Source organism: Lepidochelys kempii, chromosome 3, assembly GCF_965140285.1.
Source record: "Lepidochelys kempii isolate rLepKem1 chromosome 3, rLepKem1.hap1, whole genome shotgun sequence".
In the NCBI taxonomy this organism is placed as follows: domain Eukaryota; kingdom Metazoa; phylum Chordata; order Testudines; family Cheloniidae; genus Lepidochelys; species Lepidochelys kempii.
In genome coordinates this window covers 617931-638750 of record NC_136382.1, presented here as the reverse complement: position 1 = coordinate 638750, position 20820 = coordinate 617931, and the positions used below count along the sequence as shown (strand labels likewise).

At 53.3% G+C, this 20820-nt stretch overlaps 1 protein-coding gene across 6 annotated transcripts in view; it reads right to left on the bottom strand.

Annotated features, from left to right (window-relative positions):
- The window catches only part of IFT172 (intraflagellar transport 172), a 151395-nt gene that overhangs the window by 3170 nt on the left and 127405 nt on the right, over positions 1-20820 (bottom strand). For 5 of the 6 annotated variants that reach the window (XR_012157848.2, XM_073335396.2, XM_073335397.2 and 2 more), the window contains 5 exons: positions 13692-13808; positions 13060-13170; positions 9751-9870; positions 8296-8391; positions 1434-1493 (listed from right to left, as the gene is read on the bottom strand). Coding sequence is in view for 5 of the 6 variants with exons in the window: in XM_073335396.2 (XP_073191497.1) it covers positions 1434-1493; positions 8296-8391; positions 9751-9870; positions 13060-13170; positions 13692-13808 (504 nt within the window). In the remaining variant the exon portion in view is untranslated. The remainder of the gene's footprint in view (positions 1-1433; positions 1494-8295; positions 8392-9750; positions 9871-13059; positions 13171-13691; positions 13809-20820) is intronic. The other variant, XM_073335398.2, reaches the window with a different exon arrangement.

Below are 20820 nucleotides of genomic sequence, written 5' to 3'. Positions count from 1 at the left end.
ACCTCTGTGCAGGGCTCTCTTGGTCCAATACAAGCTATGCCCTCCCGCACCTTGTCTGTCTCATACCCTGGGGCCGACCCGGCTCCAACAACCCTGCCTCCAGCTTACGATGGGAGCCAGGTTGCTCAGTGGAACCCACGTGTCCCCATCATGATTTACCGAATTTTCTGTACACTGTAAGATTTATCACCAGAGATTTTTATATTTTCAACCAGATCCTCGAAGAAGACATTGAATAACATGGAGCTGAGAGCAGCTCCTGGGCAGCACCCCATTAGAACCCCCCGCCCCCACTGGATGACAACTGCCCATTGACTTTTTGACATCCACTAGCTAGCTGCTGTTCAATCCATTTAATATGGGTGCTACTGATTTGGCATCGCGTTAACTTTCGTATGGTCTGTCGAGCAGGACTAAACCGCAGCCCTGACAGAAGTTTAGCAGCCAGGCTTATGAGAAGAAGCTTCTCTTATGAGACCTATTTTCCATAAAGCTATAATCAAATGCTGCTGTCTTTCAATTCTCAATGGAGTGTGTCCCAGCCAACAGGACAGCAACTAACACCCTTGGCCAGGGTGCCGGGGAACTGGGTCCCACAGCTGGCCCCTGCTGCTAAGGAGCACAGGGTTAGAATGGAAACAGGCACAGGACCGCCACTCGAGCAGCTGCTGCTGCAGTTTGGAACCTGAGTGACCCCACTTGCCAGATGCTCTGGGGTCTCTGCTGTGTGCCGGACCAACAGGAGTGCAAGGAAAGGGCCGAGCTGGATGCTTCGCTTCCTGATTCTTGTACGGGCAGCAGCTGAAGTGTCAGGAAATGAGAACAGCTTCCCTCCCTAGTTCAGAGCCACCTCCTGGCCAGGCATCATGGCCCTTCTGGCCTGGAAGCCTCTTGGGCTAAGGGCCGTGCTGCTCCGACACGCAGCCAGGCTTTGCTCGTACAAGCCGCAGTTTCGCTGTGCCATTATCAACCTGCAGTGTTCAGCCAGATGCACCTTAACACAGGGCCCGCTCTCCCCGTGGGTCCTCAAGGCAGGGCTGGAACATTCTCTGTCTTTCCATGGGCACCTCCCCTGCAGCCCCCCGACTCAGAACAGCCTGCCCCCTACAGCCGGCGCTAGGAGTAAGCAGCCTGAGCAATTGCTTAGGGCCCCGAGCAGCTCGAGGCCCCCGCATTCACTGTTAGTATCCCTGCTTAGGGCCCCGAGCAGCTCGAGGCCCCCGCATTCACTGTTAGTATCCCTGCTTAGGGCCCCGAGCAGCTCAAGGCCCCCGCATTCACTGTTAGTAACCCTGCTTAGGGCCCCGAGCAGCTCGAGGCCCCCGCATTCACTGTTAGTATCCCTGCTTAGGGCCCCGAGCAGCTCAAGGCCCCCACATTCACAGCGACCCACCCCTGTGCCGCCTTTACCCTCGTCCTGATGCGCTACTCACGTCTGTGAGGTCCAGGAATCGGTTCAGGAAGATAAATGCCATGTTCTCCCAGCCGATCGCCTAGTGCAGAGAAAGCAAGAATGAGTGTGAGTGGTGGGAAGTGATGCTCTGGGGAGCCCCAGCCATGTCCCACGCACCGGTGATGTGGAGAAATGCCCTCTGGGCTAAGAGCAGTAACAATTCAGCAGGACAACGGGGGGCACCTGCATTGCGCCTTCCTGAGCAGCCAGGATTCGGGGGGGAAAACCAGGCAAAGAAGCCTTGTGGGGGAGTGAATCTGCAGGGTTCAGAGAGAACAGCGGCATCCCCAGCTTGCACAGCCTCAAGGCCCGTCACAGCCCCAGCTACATCAGAGGCAGGTGTGAGACCATAAGACCCCCAAAGCAGCAGATGTGTGATAACCTGCCCTCACGAGGATCTCATCCTGGGTGCTCATACTTAGAGTTCAGATTATTTATTTGTGGGGTTGTTGAGTGTGCGGCAAGCTGGGGCATGAATTTACCACACACTAGCCTGCCCTGCACTCCCCGCCCCTGGGCCCCTTCACCAGGCACTAAAGGTTCCCAGCAGCCCACTTTGAGCTACTCCTGTTGTAAAGTGGAGTAGACAGAAGCACAAGCAGGGTGCCAGAGACAGTCAGCACATGGTGGGCTAGAGCACTGCAGACAGCCCTAGCTTGCTGTGCAGTAACTGCATCTAGACATGAACGCAGTGCCTAGTAGCACTGCTCATGGGCCAGGCCCCCATGGCACTAGGCACTGTACAGACACAGAATTAAAGAACAGTCTGTACCACAAAGCACTGACAAGCCACGCTTAACCCCTGAAACAGGTTAAAAATTCCTTCCACCATTTTTTTTTCTAGCATTAACTCTGGTAACGCTGGATAGTAACATAATCCAGGTAAATGTCCAGTCCCTTTTGGAATCTTGCCAAGTCCTTGGGCTCAACAACGTCATGTGGAGATGAGTTCCACAGGCTAATAATGCATGGTGCAAAAAAGTATTCCCTTGCACTGGGTTTGAATTTCCCCCATTTGAATTGCATTTAATGCACCCTTGTTCTTACGTTATGAGACAAGAAGAGCAAAAGCGCCCGATCTCCCTTCTCTAGGCCAGACATTATTTTAGGTGCTTCTGTCACATCCCCTCTTATTTATCTCTTAAGGGAACAGTCCCAATCGTTTTAATCTCTCTGAACCCCCTGTTCTGCAATAGTCTGAGACGAGGGACCCAGCACTGCACACAGTCCCCACCGTGATACTGATCTATATGAAGGCACTAGGTACTCTCCATATCACCACCATCCTGCTGCACATGGCGTTTGCTTTTGGGATCCCTGTGCATGCTGAGCTGAGCTCTCGCTGTGCTGGCCCAGCAAGGCCCAGAGCCCTCTCCTGAGCTGCGTCAGGTCACCTCAAGCCCTTTCCTAAATGCAGTGCTGTGCAGCGGGTCTCTTCCCCAGCGCCAGCAGCAGGAGCCTGCAGTGACACGCTGTTGCTCTAGGACAAACGGGCCCTGCACCCAGCAAACCTGGAGCCAGGTCGCGCTGCAGGCCCTGCTGCCAGGCACATCAGTGCCCACTGGGACTCCCCTCCCTGCCCAGGGTAAGCTGGGGAGCAGGAACACAGTCCCCCACCCCAGAGAACACGGTCTGGCACCTGCCAGCACTTCTAGACATGACTGAGTCCTTTGCTGTGGCATGGCCCTTGGGACAGAGGCAGAGTCTGGGTTCCAGGGCTGGCTGCTGAGCCTTTCCCCATCCCTCTCTACTGGCTGCTTTGATGGGGGTGTGGTGAGTTCGGACTTCCCGTTGGACGGCAGGTCCTTCTGGGAGACGTACTGATGTCAAGTATGCCTGGAATACATTACTAATAACTACAGCTCCTGCTGGCCCTTGAACCAGGGACACACCCACAGTCACAGCCACCCACTGCTGTGCTGATTGCAGACGCTAGCTCTCCTATTAGCTAAAGACAAAGGAAGAGCAGCAATGCCCAGCTTAAATGGGAGACACCATCGAAGAAGGAATCCCAGATAAAATGAAGTTGGTATCTCAATCCCTCAGGGATAGAAAATGGCAAGTTTAAATAAAATCTCCACCTTGCTGTTAGTCGTTTAACCAGGGAGGGACTGTTCCTCTCCCCTCTGTTTAGTTATAAAGCCTTCCACAAACCTGACACTGGTATAAATCAAGGCCCTGCAGGGAACTCAGAGCTTGCTGAAGCCCCCAAGAAGCTGCAGAACATGGAAATGCTACCACACACTCAGACCAGGCCCGGGGGCAAACTCTCCCAGGGTTACCAGGCCTGAGAATGGCAAGATGTCATTGCAGACTCTGTGTTCTTTAACAGAAGTAACTGAATGTTTCCTTGCTGAGTCTGCATCTGCCAGTGGGACTATTTTGTAATATTGTTATGAGTCCTGTTTGTGTCTCAGTTTCCCCTATATGCTGCATTGTTACCTAGTGGGTGGAAAAGAGCTGTTTGCTTTCAGGGCAGGCAAAGAGACAGAGGATGGGTGTGGCCCAGCTATGTGGGCCTTAGTCTCCATCTCAGTGGAGCAGCTGAGGAGACTGGTGAATCTGATCGCCAGGACATTGCACATAGTGATCAAGGACCGAGAGGGAGATGGACGTCCCCACCTCCTTTAGGGAAGCTGAACAACAATCCCCTAGCTCAAGATTAATGGACTGGAGAGGTGCGAGAGGGGAGATAAGAGCTAGGGCCTGGAAGTGGTCGGGCTCTCGCCTGGAGTCTGACCAAGGTTGGATGGAGAGACAGACAGAGCGTGAACCAAGGGGGTCACTGCAGCTGGTCTGGGCTGTAACCATCAGTTCTCTGGGCCACCCGAGGGGCTGCCTGGGCCATGTGCCAGGTGACCAATAAACCCGCCTGGTTTCACAGCGCTGGGTGAGTGTCCCTGCAGACACTGGGCAAGGGGCACTGATCCCTGAGGAGAGGACACATCTCCCCCAGGATCTGTCTCAGCTGGACTTGCTGCCTGGAGCTTCTGGGGTGGGGCAGGGGACTGCAGGCTCAGAGGACCAGTCTCAGGAGGCGGTGAGACCCCGTCTGGCCCACTGAAGGCCCCCTCCCAGAGACTGTTCCCAGGCTGGGACATAGCCCTGACCCTTTGAGTCCATGACAGCTCTCTCCCTCAAGGAATTCTATTTGGGGATTTTTAACTAAGCAATGCTATATGCATGCTTTCCCTTTGTAAATCCAAGGACATTGGTCTTAGAGACCTTCAGAGAAAGCTTTCCTTTCAAACCAAACACCTTCAGACAAGTGCCCCCTCATTCACTGGAGGATCACATGACATGTCATAACCTTATTAGAGGTACGAAAGCTGATGAGTGGTGAGTTCACTGCTTTATGGTATAACTGCTTGCCCTCAATGCTGGTCTTTGGCCAGGGTTTGTAAAACACTGGTGTGGTCCGTATGTGCCTAGAACATCTGCTATTTGAGCATAAGCCACAAACCTGTTCATTACATACCTCCATGGTTCTGGGTGACTTAACAAACTTGTCGATTGGCTAAGACTAACCAAGTATCTGATCTGAGAAATAATGTCCCAGGTCAGAGCTGACCTGAGAGGAACCCAGCACAAACCATACTGAGCTAGTGCTCCCTGGACTCATTTCAGAGCAGCAGCCGTGTTAGTCTGTATTCGCAAAAAGAAAAGGAGGACTTGTGGCACCTTAGGGACTAATTGGTTAGTCTCTAAGGTGCCACAAGTACTCCTTTTCTCCCTGGACTCAGTAATGAATGGTTTTCCACATCAGTTCTAGTTTGTTAAATTTCAGCTGTAAAATTCGACTTGCAAATCCACGAATTTTAACTTCTCTGCTTCCACTTCCCCTGGGCCCTCACCGGCTCACCCTGTTTGGCTGCTGTGCAGTAGTGGCCACTTTCCGCCCCAGGGATTCGTGTCTGGGGAAAGAACCACGGCTGCAGCCCTGGCTCGGGATGATCATGTCTGAAGCCAAGAGCTGGCCCAGGGGAGCTGGGGTTCATCAACACAGCATTTTAAAGGCCACAGCAGCAAGCCTCAGAGCCCATGACTTGGGCATGCAGGCTTTGCACTACAGAGCTAAAAACAGCTGTTGTGATGAAGTGGGTTTTTTCCCCTTGTTATGCTGCACATGAGCCGATGTGAATCTTACTGTTTTGCATAAATATGGCGGGTGCCTCAGTTTCCCTGTGTGCTGCACCAATGTTTAAGGTGGTGGGAATAAGGGTGTGACTTTTGCTGAGACCCTCGGGGGCAGGTGAGGCGGCTCCAGCTGCCTGCACATAAGCGATGGACGGTGCCCTTTGTAACCTGAGACCCAGGAGGGGGATGCAACCAGGTGACACTTTGCCTAGGAAGCAAGATAAAAACCAGAGAAGGGGCAACAGGCCTTTTGGAGGTTAGGCCACTGGAAGCCAGTCAGTCTCCTGTCTGGGACTTGGAGTGGGGAAAAGTCCAGGGCATGAGGCCTGGATCCCCGCAAGATGGACTTTACTGAATGGTCCTGCTTTCTGTGCTAACAAGCTCTGTTCTGAGCTATGTTCCTGTCGACTAAGAAACCTTCTGTTTTACACGCTGGCTGAGAGTCACGGCTGACTGCAAAGCTGGGGGGCAGGGCCCCTCTGGCTTTCCCAGGGGTCCCGTTCAGGTGGACCTGCTGCGGGAAGCGCATGGTGAGAATAGGGGTCCTGAATGCTCTGAGGTCAGACCCAGAAAGGCCATAGCTGAAAACTCTTCTTGCCCTGATGATAGTGTGAGGGGAGGCATGCTACACCAGAGTCCTGTCTGGCCTCATACAGAGCAGTTCCAGAGCACTGGGCCTGTGTCTCTGTGACAGCTGTGTGTATGTTATGGCTCGGGCTGGAGCTCAGACTCAGAAACCCAACCCCACCACAGCTTCAGAGCTCGGGCCCGCCTGTCTCCATAGCTGTTTTTAGCGCTGTACCATGAGCCCCGCAAGCCTGAGTCTAGACCAGGGCTCCCAGACTCACTGCCGCAGGTTTTGGAAGTGTTGACGTCCATTTGTCTCCCTGGAGCTACCAAGTCCCATGTCAACATACAGGAGTGGTTTCAGAGTAACATACAGGAGTGGGAACATAAGAATGTCCAGACTGGGTCAGACCAAAGGTCCATCTAGTCCAGTATCCTGTCTTCCAACAGTGGCCAGTGCCAGGTACCCCAGAGGGAATGAACAGAACAGGCAATCACCATGTGATCCATCCCCTGTTGCTCATTCCCAGCTCCTAGCAAACAGAGGCTAGGAACACCATCCCTGCCCATCCTGGCTAATAGCCATTGATGGTCCAATCCTCCATGAACATATCTAGTTCTTTTTTGAACCCTGTTATAGTTTTGGCCTTCACAACATCCTCTGGCAAAGAGTTCCACAGCCTGACTGTGCATTGTGTGAAGAAATACTTCCTTTCGTTTGTTTTAAACCTGCTGCCTATTCATTTCATTTGGTGATCTTGGTTCATGTGTTACGTGAAGCAATAAATAACATTTCCTGATTCAATTTCTCCACCCCAGTCATGATTTTATAGACCTCGATCAGATCCCCCCTTAGTCATCTCTTTTCCAAGCTGAACAGTCCAAGTCTTATTACTCTCTCCTCATATCAAAGCTATTTCACCCCCCTAATCATTTTTGTTGCCCATTTCTATACTTTTCCAATTCCAATGTATTTTTGAGATGCAGCGACCACATCTGCACACGGTGTTCAAGACGTGGGCGTCTCAGGGATTTATATAGAGGCAACATGATATTTTCTGTCTTATTATCTATCCCTTTCTTGATGATTCCCAACATTCTGTTCACTTTTTTGACTGCTGCTGCACATTGAGTGGATGTTTGCAGAGAACTATCCACAATGACTCCAAGATCTCTTTCTTGAGTGGTAACAATTAATTTAGACCCCATCGTTGTATATGTAGAGTTGGGATTACGTTTTCCAGTGTGCATTACTTTGCATTTATCAACACTGAATTTCACCTGCCATTTTGTTGCCCAGTCACCCAGTTTTGTGAGATCCCAGCATGGGCATATTTTACGAGTGTGTGTGCGAGTCCACGTGTCATTCACCACTACTCCGGTCTGATGAACACAGCGAATGTGGGGCGTTCTTCTCCGTTGCCCCAGTGGGCCATGCACTGACTCTGCAGCAAGGGTGGACAGGAGGCTTATGTTCAACATACCCCGGGTACTAGAGTGCACCAGCAGGGGCTACCTGGGGCAGGTAGAGTGTGAGACGCAACCTGTGGCTGGCTTGATGACACTAGTTCCCCAAGCCCCGCTGACGGTCTCTGTGGCTCGCCTCCCATCACACCCTCCCTGCACAGTCTGCTGAGTGGGGGAGAAAGAAGCTGGAGGGGCGATTGATGGCAGAGGAGGTCCAGGCCGGGGACTGGTCAAGGTAATTAAGGACCCTAGGTGGCATAGGAGGGCAGCTTTCCTGGACCAGATCCTCCCGGTCCCCAATCAGGGGTGGGGGCCAGGGGTGCAACAAGGGGGGAATCGCTGACTCCCAGGGCCCCATACCCATCCCTCAATCCCTAACCCTCCCACCCTCCCCAATTTGAGGACACCCACTCCCCTGCCAGGCACGTCACTCTCTCCTCATGCTCCCATGGGATACATACTCATGGAGAACCCCCAGAGGAGGGGCATTTGCAGCCACATTTGCCAAGGGGCTGGTGGAAGGTGGAGGCAGGAGCCCACCAGGCAGGATGAAGGGAGGGAGGGAAAGCTGCCAGAGAAGGACCAATTCCCCCTCAGCAGACAGAGAGCCCATGGGAGCCAGGGACCAGGCCCTCCTGCCTCTGGCTCCTGCGAATCAGGTTGCCTCTTACCTTGGCTGCTGTGCCAGCTTCATAAAAGGCCTTGTCTGCGGGGATGAGCTCAGTGTGGCGCAGAAGGGAGATGGAGAGCTTGGCCGCCAAGACATCCTGCGGGCAAAGATGCCTTGAGAGCCACCATGTATGAGAGACAGTGACCCAGTCCGGATCCCCAGCACCCAGTGTCTGAGCCCCAGAGAGCCCTGCCCTCCCTCTGCCCCGCCCTGATCCCCAGCACCAAGTGTCTCTGTCCCGGAGAGCCCTGCCCTCCCTCTGCCCCGCCCTGATCCCCAGCACCAAGTGTCTGAGTCCTGGAGCGTCCTGTCCTCTCTCTGCCCAACCTGGATCCCCAGCACCCAATGTCCGAGCCCCGGAGAGCTCTGCCCTCTCTCTGCCCCACTTGGATCCCAACACCCAGTGTCTGAGACCCGGAGAGCTCTGCCCTCTCTCTGCCCTGCCCGGATCCCCAGCACCCAGTGTCTGAGCCTCAGAGAGCCCGGCCCTCTCTCTGCCCCGCCTGGATCCCCGGAACTCAGTGTCAGCCCTGGAGAGTCTTGCCCGCTGTCTGTCCATCTATGGCTGGCTACCAAGGCCTGTGTCATAAAAATAAAGGGAAGGGTAACCACCCTTCTGTATACAGTGCTATAAAACCCCCCCTGGCCAGAGGCAAAACCCTTTCATAGAATCATAGAATATCAGGGTTGGAAGGTACCTCAGGAGGTCATCTAGTCCAACCCCCTGCTCAAAGCAGGACCAATCCCCAATTAAATTAAGAAGCTAAGGTAACCTCGCTGGCACCTGACCCAAAATGACCAATGAGGGGACAAGATACTTTCAAATCTGGAGGGGGGGGGAAAGGCTTTTGTCTGTCTCAGTGATACCTTTGCCGGGAACAGATCAAGGATGCAAGCACTTCAGCTCCTGTAAAGTTAGTATCACACAGACAGACAAAAGCATTTTTCCCCCGCTCCAGATCTGAAAGTATCTTGTCCCCTCACTAGTCATTTTGGGTCATGTGCCAGCGAGGTTACTTTAGCTTCTTAACCCTTTACAGGTGAAAGGATTTTGCCTCTGGCCAGGAGGGATTTTATAGCACTGTATACAGAAGGGTGGTTACCCTTCCCTTTATATTTAGGACAGCCTGTCAGGCGGAAGGCACGAAAGTCTGCATGAGGCCTGTGAAGGGGGTGGTAAGGGGGCCCTCCCCGAAGGCTGAATTCCTAGCATGTTGCTAGGGCTCCTCCTGTGTGCTGGCTTGCAGCGTGTCACTCTGCACTCTCACAGCAGGGATCCCCAAGGCCACCCCTGGTTCTGGCGGGGCTGGGGCACCATTCCCACGTTCCCCCGGGCAGCACCCTCTGCAATGGCTGAATGCACTGGGGAAGACCCCAACCAGCTGTTTTGCCTCCAGCGCCGCCCGCCCATGGATCCCAGGGACGGAGGCCGAGCAGAGGGCACGGCAGGCCTTACCAGCTGCTTCACACCCTGCGCAGCGGAGCGGGTGGCATAGTAGTGTGATATCAGAAGCATGGTCTCAAACTCCTCGTGCGCGGGAGTGTTCACTTCACTCGACTTCACGAGGTTCTCACACTGCAGAGAGAGGGAGCATGTGAGTACGTGGGGGCTGTGGCAGCCAGGCCATAGAGCATCCAGGGCAGGGCTGGGCAGGCGGGGAAGCAGTGGGTGCTAAGCAATGCTGGAAGGGGATGGAAGGGGCAGAGGGAGCTGAGATGCTGAACAGTGGGGGGCAGAGGAAGCCGTGGGTGCTGAGCAGTGGAGGGCAAAGGGAGCTGTGGGTGCTTAGCAGTGGGGGGTTGTCATAAATATAAAGGGAAGGGTAACCACCTTTCTGTATACAGGGCTATAAAATCCCTCCTGGCCAGAGGCAAAACCCTTTCACCTATAAAGGGTTAAGAAGCTAGGAGAACCTCGCTGACACCTGACCCAAAATGACCAATGAGGGGACAAGATACTTTCAAATCTGGAGGGGGGGGGAACAAAGGATCTGTCTGTGTGTGATGCTTTTGCCCGGAACAGATCAGGAATGCAGCCTTACAACTCCTGTTAAGTTAGTAAGTAATCTAGCTAGAACATGCCTCACATTTCCTTTTGTTTAAAGGCTGGTAAAATACGCTGTGCTGAATGGAATGTATAATCCTGTTTTTGTGTCTTTTTGTAATTTAAGGTTTTGCCTAGAGGGATTCTCTGTGTTTTGAATCTGATTACCCTGTAAGGTATTTACCATCCTGATTTTACAGAGGTGATTCTTTTACCTTTTCTTTAATTAAAACTCTTCTTTTAAGAACCTGATCGATTTTTCATTATTCTTAAGATCCAAGGGTTTGGGTCTGTGTTCACCTGTACAAATTGGTGAGGATTCTTATCAAGCCTTCCCCAGGAAAGGGGGTGTAGGGCTTGGGGGGATATTTGGGGGGAAGTCGTCTCCAAGTGGGCTCTTTCCCTGGTCTTTGTGTAAGACGCTTGGTGGTGGCAGCATTGGGTTCAAGGCAAAGTTTGTACCTTGGAGAAGTTTTTAACCTAAGCTGGTAAGAATAAGCTTAGGGGGTCTTTCATGCAGGTCCCCACATCTGTACCCTAGAGTTCAAAGTGGGGAAGGAACCTTGAAAGGGGTAGAGGGAGCCGTGGGTGCTGAGCAGTGGGAGGGAGGCAGAGGGAGCCGTGGGCGCTGAGCAATGGGTAGGCAGAGGGAGCCGTGGGCGCTGAGCAGTGGGGGGCAGAGGGAGCCATGGGCGCTTAGCAGTGGGGGGCAGAGGGAGCTGTGGGTGCTGAGCAATGGGTAGGCCAAGGGAGCAGTGGGGAGGATGCAGAGGGAGCCGTGGGTGCTGAGCAGTGGGGGGGGGGAGGCAGAGGGAGCTGTGGTGCTGAGCAGTAGGGGGTAGAGGGAGCTGTGGGTGCTGAGCAATGGGTAGGCCGAGGGAGTAGTGGCGGGGAGGCAGAGGAAGCCATGGGTGCTGAGCAGTGGGGTGTAGAGGGAGCCGTGGGGGGGACACGCAGAGGGAGCCATGGACTCTGAGCAGTTGGGGGGGAGGCAGAGGGAGCTGTGGGTGCTGAGCAGTGGGGGGCAAAGGGAGCTGAGGGTGCTGAGCAATGGGTAGGGTGAGGGAGCCATGGGCGCTGAGCAGTGGGGGGCAGAGGGAGCCGTGGGCGCTGAGCAGTGGGGACAGAGGGAGCTGTGGGTGCTGAGCAGTAGGGGGTAGAGGGAGCTGTGGGTGCTGAGCAATGGGTAGGCCGAGGAAGCAGTGGGCGGGAGGCAGAGGAAGCTGTGGGTGCTGAGCAGTGGGGTGTGAAGGGAGCCGTGGGAGGGGACGCAGAGGGAGCTGTGGGTGCTGGGCAGTGGGGGGTAGAGGAAGCCGTGGGCGCTGAGCAGTGAGGGGGATGCAGAGGGAGCCGTGGGCGCTGAGCAGTGTGGGGCAGAGGGAGCTGTGGGCGCTGAGCAGTGGGGAGGGTTGCAGAGGGAGCCGTGGGCGCTGAGCAGCGTGGGGCAGAGGGAGCCGTGGTTGCTGGGCAATGGGGGGAGGCAGAGGGAGCCGTGGGTGCTGAGCAGTGGGGGGGGGGCAGAGGGAGCCGTGGGCGCTGAGCAGTGGGGGGGGGGGCAGAGGGAGCCGTGGGCGCTGAGCAGTGGGGGGAAGGCAGAAGGTGCCGGGGGTGCTGAGCAGTGGAGGGGGAGGCAGAGGGAGCCGTGGGCGCTGAGCAGTGGGGGATAGGCAGAAGGTGCCGTGGGTGCTGAGCAGTGGAGGGGGAGGCAGAGGGAGCCGTGAGCGCTGAGCAGTGGAGGGGGAGGCAGAGGGAGCCGTGGGCCCTGAGCCGTGGGGGGGATGCAGAGGGAGCCGTGGGCGCTGGGCTGTGGGGGGCAGAGGGAGCCGTGGTTGCTGGGCAGTGGGGGGAGGCAGAGGAAGCCATGAGCGCTGAGCAGTGTGGGGGAGGCAGAGGGAGCAGTGGGCGCTGAGCAGTGGGGGGGGGGCAGAGGGAGCCGTGGGCGCTGAGCAGTGGGGGGAAGGCAGAAGGTGCCGTGGGCGCTGAGCAGTGGAGGGGGAGGCAGAGTGAGCCGTGGGCGCTGAGCAGTGGGGGGGGGACAGAGGGAGCCGTGGTCGCTGAGCAGTGGGGGGCGGAAGCAGAGGGAGCCGTGGTCGCTGAGCAGTGGGGGGCGGAAGCAGAGGGAGCCGTGGTCGCTGAGCAGTGGGGGGCGGAAGCAGAGGGAGCCGTGGTCGCTGAGCAGTGGGGGGTAGAGGGAGCCGTGGTCGCTGGGCAGTGGGGGGTAGAGGAAGCCGTGAGCGCTGAGGAGTCGGGGGGAGGCAGAGGAAGCCGTGAGCGCTGAGGAGTGGGGGGGAGGCAGAGGGAGCCGTGGGCGCTGAGGAGTGGGGGGAAGGCAGAGGGAGCCGTGGGCTCTGGGCAGTGGGGGGTAGAGGGAGCCGTGAGCGCTGAGCAGTGTGGGGGGATGCAGAGGGAGCCGTGGGCGCTGAGCACTGGGGGGCAGAGGGACCCGTGGTTGCTGAGCAGTGGGCGCTGAGCAGTGGGGGGCAGAGGGAGCCGTGGGCGCTGGGCAGTGTGGGGTAGAGGAAGCGGTGGGCGCTGAACAGTGGGGGGTAGGCAGAAGGAGCCGTGGGTGCTGAGCAGTGGGGGGCAGGGGGAGCCGTGGGCGCTGAGCAGTGGGGGGGGATGCAGAGGGAGCCGTGGGCGCTGAGCAGCGCCGGGGGCCGGGGGGCAGAGCTCTGAGCTCCGTTGGGATGTCGCCAGGGGGGGCAGCGTGGTCGCACTCACCAGGTTGAAGAGGACGTCGCGCAGGTCGGCCCAGCTGGGATAGGCCTCGGTGCTGTTCATGCCGGGCGCGTTCACCATCTCCACAAAGAGACGCTTGTAGATGTTGAAATTCTGCATGAGAGGGGAAGCCACGTATCCTGGGCACTGGGTGGGAGCTGAGGGGAGCCCCAGCCTCCCCTGCCGCGTGAGGGAACACAGACGGGGGTCCCAGCAGCTCCACGCGCGCACAGTATCCTGCAGCGACGTGTCCAGCCAGTATGCAGGGAGCAGTGGTCCCGGAACTGCCCCCTGGCAACACAGCCTCCCCCCAGGCCTCTCCCTACAGCCCAGAGTCTCCCAGGAAAGAACAAGACCAATGGTACCTAGCAGAACCGTGGCCTGTCCCCGCATGCCGTACACATGTGGGGCAGATCCTCAGCCTCCTCCCCACCTCCTCTGCACAGGAGTCAGAGGGAACGGGAAGTGGCTGCAGACCCAGCATGGAGGAGCCCCTGTGGGTGCAGAGCTGGGTCCTACACCACCTTCCCTACAGACAGGGCCCAGAGGGAGAGCGGCAGAGCCAGAGCACAAGGCCCCAGCCTGGGGGCCAGGGCTGGAGAAGATCCCGGTGCTGCACTGAACGTCTCCTTTACCTGCAGGTTGGCGGGAGCTCCATGCTGGACATACAGGCTCAGCGCTTTGTCATAGCTGCCTTCCCGGATGAGGTGGGTTGCATACAGAGCAACGTACTTGTGCAGGACCTTATAATTCTGGAGCAAGGACAGAGAGAGGAAGCAATGGCTGGGCCAGGCTTTAGATCCAGATCCTCTGTAGAACTTGCCCTCCGTCTCATAATTTACCCCTCCACTCATTTGGGGGACACCTCAGCATTTTACCAGCAAGTGATTTGATATATTCTGTCAGACGACTGATCTCGATATAGAACAGCACTGGACAGAGAACAGAGCCCTTCTGGACCCCACTAGAAACACCCCCTTAGACAAAGATTTCCTGTTCAGCCACTTCTCGCAATCTACCATGGAAACAGATTTTGCTCCATTCACTATGGCCTGCAATGATTTTGTATAATGCTAAGTTTTTCAAGATAACGTCATGTAGGACTAAGTCAACTACCTTACAGGGTACGTCTAAGTTGGAAGAAAAGACCCATGGCATGGCCAGGCTGGCCCGAGTACTATCATACCATCCTCTCAGTAGAAAGGAAACCCTATAACGGCAGCAGGCCGTAAAAGAGACCCAGTTTGGGACTATTTTAATGAAGTTCCTCTACCTTTGGGTAAGACAGGCATGCGTGCAAAATGCAATCGGTGCAACAAAGAAATGCAAGGCCTGATTGCCCGAATGAAACAACTCCATGAGAAGTGCTCCTTCTCAGGAGGAAGCTGCGTTGAAGATGATGAAAGGAACATGTCCGAACATGAAGGATCTTCAGGTTGGTAACAACCAACAAGAATGCACTTTTATGTAGAAATCCATGATTCAATCGAGTCTTCCTGACTAGTGATTTAAATCAATTTGATTTAAATCAAATCCACTCTGCTTAGAGGTTTTTAAGGCCCAGCTTGACAAAGCCCTGGCTGGGTGATATAGTTGGGGTTGGTCCTGCTTTGAGCAGGGGGTTGGACTAGATGACCACCTGAGATCTCTTCCAACCCTGATATTCTATGATTCCATGTGGGCGTACCATGGTTTATAAAGAGGCAATATGATATTTTCTGTCTTTCCTAATGGTTCCCAACATTCTGTTCACTTTTTTGACTGCTGTTGCACATTGAGTGGATGTTTTCAGAGAATTATCCACAATGACTCCAAGATTTCTTTCTTGAGTGGTAACCGCTAATTTAGTCCCCATTATTTTATATGCATAGTTGGGATTATGTTTTCCAGTGTGCATTACTTTGCATTTATCAACATTGAATTTCACCTGCCATTTTGTTGCCCAGTCTCCCAGTTTTGTGAGATCCTTTTGTAGGTCTTCGCAGTCTACTTTGGACTTAACCATCCTGATTAGTTTTGTATCATCTGCAAATTTTGCCACCTCACTATTTACCCCTTTTTTTCAGATCATTTATGAATATGTTAAATAGTACTGGTCCCAGTACATATTCCTGGGAGACACCACTATTTACCTCTCTCCATTCTGAAAATTGACCATTTATTCCCACTCTTTGTTTCCTATCTTTTAGCCAGTTACCAATCCATGAGAAGACCTTCCCTCTTATCCCATGACAGCTTACTTTGCTTAAGAGCCTTTGCTGAGGGACCTTGTCAAAGGCTTTCTGAAAATCTAAGTACACTATATCCACTGGATCCCCCTTGTCCACATGTTTGTTAACCCCCTCAAAGAATTCTAGTAGATTGGTGCGGCCTGATTTCCCTTTACAAAAACCATGTTGACTCTTCCCCAACAAATTATGCACATCTGTCTGACCATTTTGTTCTTTACTATAGTTTAAACCAGTTTGCCCAGTACTGAAGTTAGGCTTACAGGCCTGTAATTGCTGGGATCACCTTTACAGCCCTTTTTAAAAATTAGCATCACATTAGCTATCCTCCAGTCATTTGGTACAGAAGCTGATTTAAATGATAGGTTACAAACTACAGTTAGGAGCTCTGCAATTTCATATATGAGTTCCTTCAGAACTCTTGGGTGAATACCATCTGGTCCTGGTGACTTATTTCTGTTTAGTTTATCCATTTGTTCCAAAACCTCCTCTAATGACACCTCAATCTGGGACAGTTCCTCAGATTTATCACCTAAAAAGAATGGCTTGGGTTTGGGAATCTCCCTCACATCCTCAGCCATGAAGACTGATGCAAAGAATTCATTTAGTTTCTCCGCAATGGCCTTATCGTTCTTGAGTGCTCCTTTAGCATCTTGATTGTCCAGTGGCCCCACTGGCTGTTTAGCAGGCTTCCTGCTTCTAATGTACTTAAATGTTTTTTTGCTATTACTTTTCGAGTCTTTGGCTGTTCTTCAAATTCTTTTTTGGCCTTTCTAATTACATTTTTACAGTTTATTTGCCAGAGTTTATGCTCTTTTTCTATTTTCCTCATTAGAATTTAACTTCCACTGTTTAAAGGATGCTTTTTTGTCTCTCACTTCTTTTACTTTGTTGTTTAGTCATGGTGGCACTTTTTTGGTTCTCTTACTATGTTTTTTAATTTGGGGTGTACATTTAAATTGAGCCTCTAATATGGTGTCTTTAAAACGTTTCCATGCAGCTTGCCGGGATTTCACTTTTAGCACTGTACCTTTTAATTTCTGTTTAGTTAACTTCCTCATTTTTGTGTAGTCCCCCTTCTGAAATTAAATGCCACAGTGTTGGGCTGCTGTGGTATTTTCCCTGCCACAGGGATGTTAAATTTAATTATACTATGGTCAGTATTACCAAGCGGTCCAGCTATGCTCACCTCTTGGACCAGATCCTGTGCTTCACTTAGGACTAAATCAAGAATTGCCTCTCCTCTTGTGGGTTCCAAGACGAGCTGCTCCAAGAAGCAGTCATTTAAGGTGTCAACACACTTTATCTCTGCATCCTGTCCTGAGGTGATGTACCCAGTCTATATGGGGATCATTGAAATCCTCCATTATTATTGCGTTTTTTATTTTTATAGCCTCTCTAATCTCCCTGGGCATTTCATAGTCACTATTCCCATCCTGCTCAGGTGGCCGGTAATATATCCCTACTGCTATATTCTTATTATTAGAGCATGGAATTACTATCCATAGAGATTCTATGGTACACTTTGGTTCATTTAGATTTTTACTTCATTTGATTCTATGCTTTCTTTCACATATAGTGCCACTCCCCAACCAGCACGATCTGTTCTGTCCTTCTGATGTATTTTGTACCCTGGTATTACTGTGTCCCATTGATTATCCTGATTCAAACAAGTTTCTGTGATGCCTATTATATCATATACTCTAGTTCACCCATCTTGGTATTTAGACTTCTAGCATTTGTATATAAGCACTTTAAAAACGTGTCACTTTTTAGCTGTCTGCCATTACATGATGTAATTGAATGGGACTCTTTCTCATTTGACTGTTTCTCATCAGATCCTGCCTGTATTTTATTAACCTCCATCCTCTCCTCCTTACTAGGACATAGAAAATCTCCATTAATAGATCCTCCCCTAAGGGATGCCTCTGTCTGAACCACGTGCTCCTCTGCACCTGTCGGCTTTTCCCCAGCCCTTAGTTTAAAAACTGCTCTACGACATTTTTAATTTTAAGTGCCAGCAATCTGGTTCCAGTTTGGTTTAGGTGGAACCCATCCCTCCTGTATAAGCTCCTCCTCTCCCAAAAGCTTTCCCAGTTCCTAATAAATCTAAAGCCCTCCTCCCTACACCATCATCTTATCCATGCACTGAGACCCTGCAGCTCTGCTTGTTTAACTGGCCCTGCGCGTGGAACAGGGAGCATTTCAGAGAATGCTCCCATGGAAGTCCTGGATTTCAATCTCGTACCCAGCAGCCTAAATTTCGCCTCCAGGACCTCTCTCCTATCCTTCCCTATGTCATGGGTACCTACATGTACCACGACCACTGGCTCCTCCCCAGCACTACACATAATCCATCCAGATGTCTGGAGAGATACACAACCTTGGCAGGCAGGCAGGTCACCATGTGGTTCTCCTGGTCATCGCAAACCCAGCTATCTGTGTTTCTAATGATTGAATCCCCCATTACTATTACCTGTCTCTTACTAATAAATGGAATTCCCTCCCCTGGGGTTGGAAGGGACCTCAGGAGATCATCAAAGCAGGACCAATCCCCCATTTTTTGCCCCCGATCCCTAAATGGCCCCCTCTAGGATTGAACTCACAACCCTGGGTTTGGCAGGCCAATGCTCAAACCACTGAGCTATCCCTCCCCCCCAGTGCGAAAGGATACCACAACATCATCTGGAAGGAGGGTCCCAACTAAGGGATCATTTCTGTCTGCTCCATTTGGATGTTTTCCTTCCCTGAGACTTTCATCCTCCTCAACAGCACAGCGGCTGCCAGACTGGGGGTGAGACTGCTCTACTGGGTCCTGGAAAGTCTCCTCTATGTACCTCTCTGTCTCCCTTAGCTCCTCCAGTTCAGCCACTCTGCTCTCTGAAGCCCGTATACAGTCTTTTAGGGCCAGGAGCTCCTTGCACCGAATGCACGCATATGACAACTGCTCATAACCCAGGTAACCATACATGCTGCATTGTGTGCAATAAACTGGGTAGCCCCCACTCTGTGGCTGAACTTCTGCCTGCTTTCTCTTTTTACTCCTGCGGCTTGTTCCTTTGTTGATGTATTGTTTTTAACAGGGGGTGTTTTTGGTTTTAAGTTTAAAGAATGTTAAGTGTCTCTAGCCCCACCTCACACAACCCATCTAAACTCCCTTGCAAAGCTCCCCTGTTAGCTGCTCCAGTTGAGGAGTTTTGGCACCAAACAGCTCCCGCTGTGAGCCTGGGAACTGCATCACAAACCCAGGAGAGAAAAGATGGTTACTCACCTTTGTAACTGTTGTTCTTCGAGATGTGTTGCTCATATCCATTCCGATTAGGTGTGCGCACGCCGCGTGCAAGGCCGTCGGATCATTTTTACCTTAGCAACACCCGGTGGGTCGGCTGTGGAGCCCCCTGGAGTGGCACCTTCATGGCACTGGATATATACCCCAGCCAACCCAGCGCCCCCTCAGTTCCTTCTTGCCGGCTACTCCGACAGAGGGGAAGGAGAGCGGGTTTGGAATGGAGATGAGCAACACATCTCAAAGAACAAGAGTTACAAAGGTGAGTAACTGTCTTTTCTTCTTCGAGTGCTTGCTCATATCGATTTCAATTAGGTGATTTCCAAGCCTTACCTAGGTGGTGAGGTCGGAGTGAAGTACCGTAGATTGTAGGACCGCTCTACCAAACGCCGCATCGTCTCTGGCTTGCCGGACGATGGCACAGTGAAAGGCAAAGGTAGGTACTGAAGACCAGGTAGCAGCTCTGCAGATCCCTGGATTGGAACCTGGGCCAGGAAAGCCGCTGAGGAGGCCTGAGCCCTTGTAGTGTGAGCGGTGAGGGGCGGGGTCGGAGCACCAGCAAGACCATAGCAAGCACGGATACAGGAGGTGATCCAAGAGGAGATCCGCTGGGAGGAGACTGGGAGGCCCTTCATCCGGTCCGCCACTGCAGCGAAGAGCTGGGTTGTTTTCCTGAACAGCTTTGTACGCTCAGAAGGCAAGGGCCCTATGAACATCGAGGGAGTGTAGCCGTTGTTCCTGACGAGTAGCATGCGGTTTTGGATAAAAAAGCGGGAGGAAAATGTCCTGGCTGATATGAAAGGTCGATACTATCTTGGGAAGAAAGGCCGGGTGGGGTCGTAGCTGCACCTTGTCCTTATGGAAGATCGTGTACGGTGGTTCCGATGTAAGAGCTTTGAGCTCAGACATGCCTCACCAACGTGATAGCGACGAGGCCCACCGTTTTTCAAGAGAGGTATAGGAGGGAACAGGTGGCCAACAGCTTGAACGGGGGCCCCATAAGTCTGGAGAGGACGAGGTTAAGGTCCCATGTAGGGACTGGCTGCCGTACCTGCGGGTAGAGACGGTCCAGGCCCTTAAGAAACCTACCGACCACGGGGTTGGAGAAGACAGATCGGCCATTCGCTCCCAGGTGGAAAGCCGAGATGGCCGCCAGGTGAACTCTGATGGATATCCCCAGGCCCTGCTGTTTCAGGCTCAGGAGACAGTCCAAAATGAGAGGCATGGACGCTTGGAGGGGGGAGCCGTGCCGCGGTGAGAGCACCAGCAGGAGAATCGCTTCCACTTAGCCATATATGTGGCCCGAGTGGAAGGTTTCCTGCTACCCAACAGAACCTGTTGCACCAAATGAGAACAGAGGAGCTCTGAGAGCTCAGCCATGCAGCATCCATGCTGTGAGGTGGAGGGATCGTAGCTCGGGGTGACAGAGGCAGCCGTGACCTAAGTGATCAGGTCTGGGAAAAGGGGCAGTGGCATTGGGGCATCCACGGAGATCTCCAACAGCGTGGTGTACCAGTGCTGTCTGGGCCAGGCCGGGACGACCAGAATCAGCGGAGTCCTGTCCTTGTGCACTCTGAGCAGGACCTTCTGTACCAGGGGAAACGCGGGAAAGGCGTAAAACAATCGGCTCATCCAAGGGAGTAGGAAGGCGTCTGTGAGAGACCCCGGGGAGCGGCCTCGGAGGAAGCAGAAAGCCGGGCATTTCCGGTTGCTGAGGGAGGCAAACAGGTCGATCTGGGGAAACCCGCACTTTAGGAAGATGGGGTGGATGACATCTGGTCGAAGCGACCACTTGTGGGAGTGGAAGAACCTGCTGAGGTGTTCTGGACCCCTGGGAGAAAAGACGCCACCAGGTGAATGGAGTGGGCTATGCAGAATTCCCACAGTCGGATGGCCTCCTGACAGAGGGGGGAGGAACAGGCCCCCCCTTGCTTGTTGATGTAGAACATGGCCGTGGTGTTGTCTGTGAGGACCGCCACGCAATGACCCTGCAACTGTTCCCAAAAGGCTTGACACTCAAGACGCACCACCATCAGCTCCCGTACGTTGATATGGAGAGAGAGCTCGGATGGGGCCCATAGACCCTGCGTCTGGATGTCCCCGAGATTGGCGCCCCATCCCAGGGCTGATGAGTCTGTGATGAGGGACAAGGAGGGCTGAGAGCTGTGAAAAGAGGCTCCTTTGCATACTGCCCTGGGGTCTAGCCACCAGCGGAGAGAGGCCAGGACCTTTCCTGGGACTGTGACCACC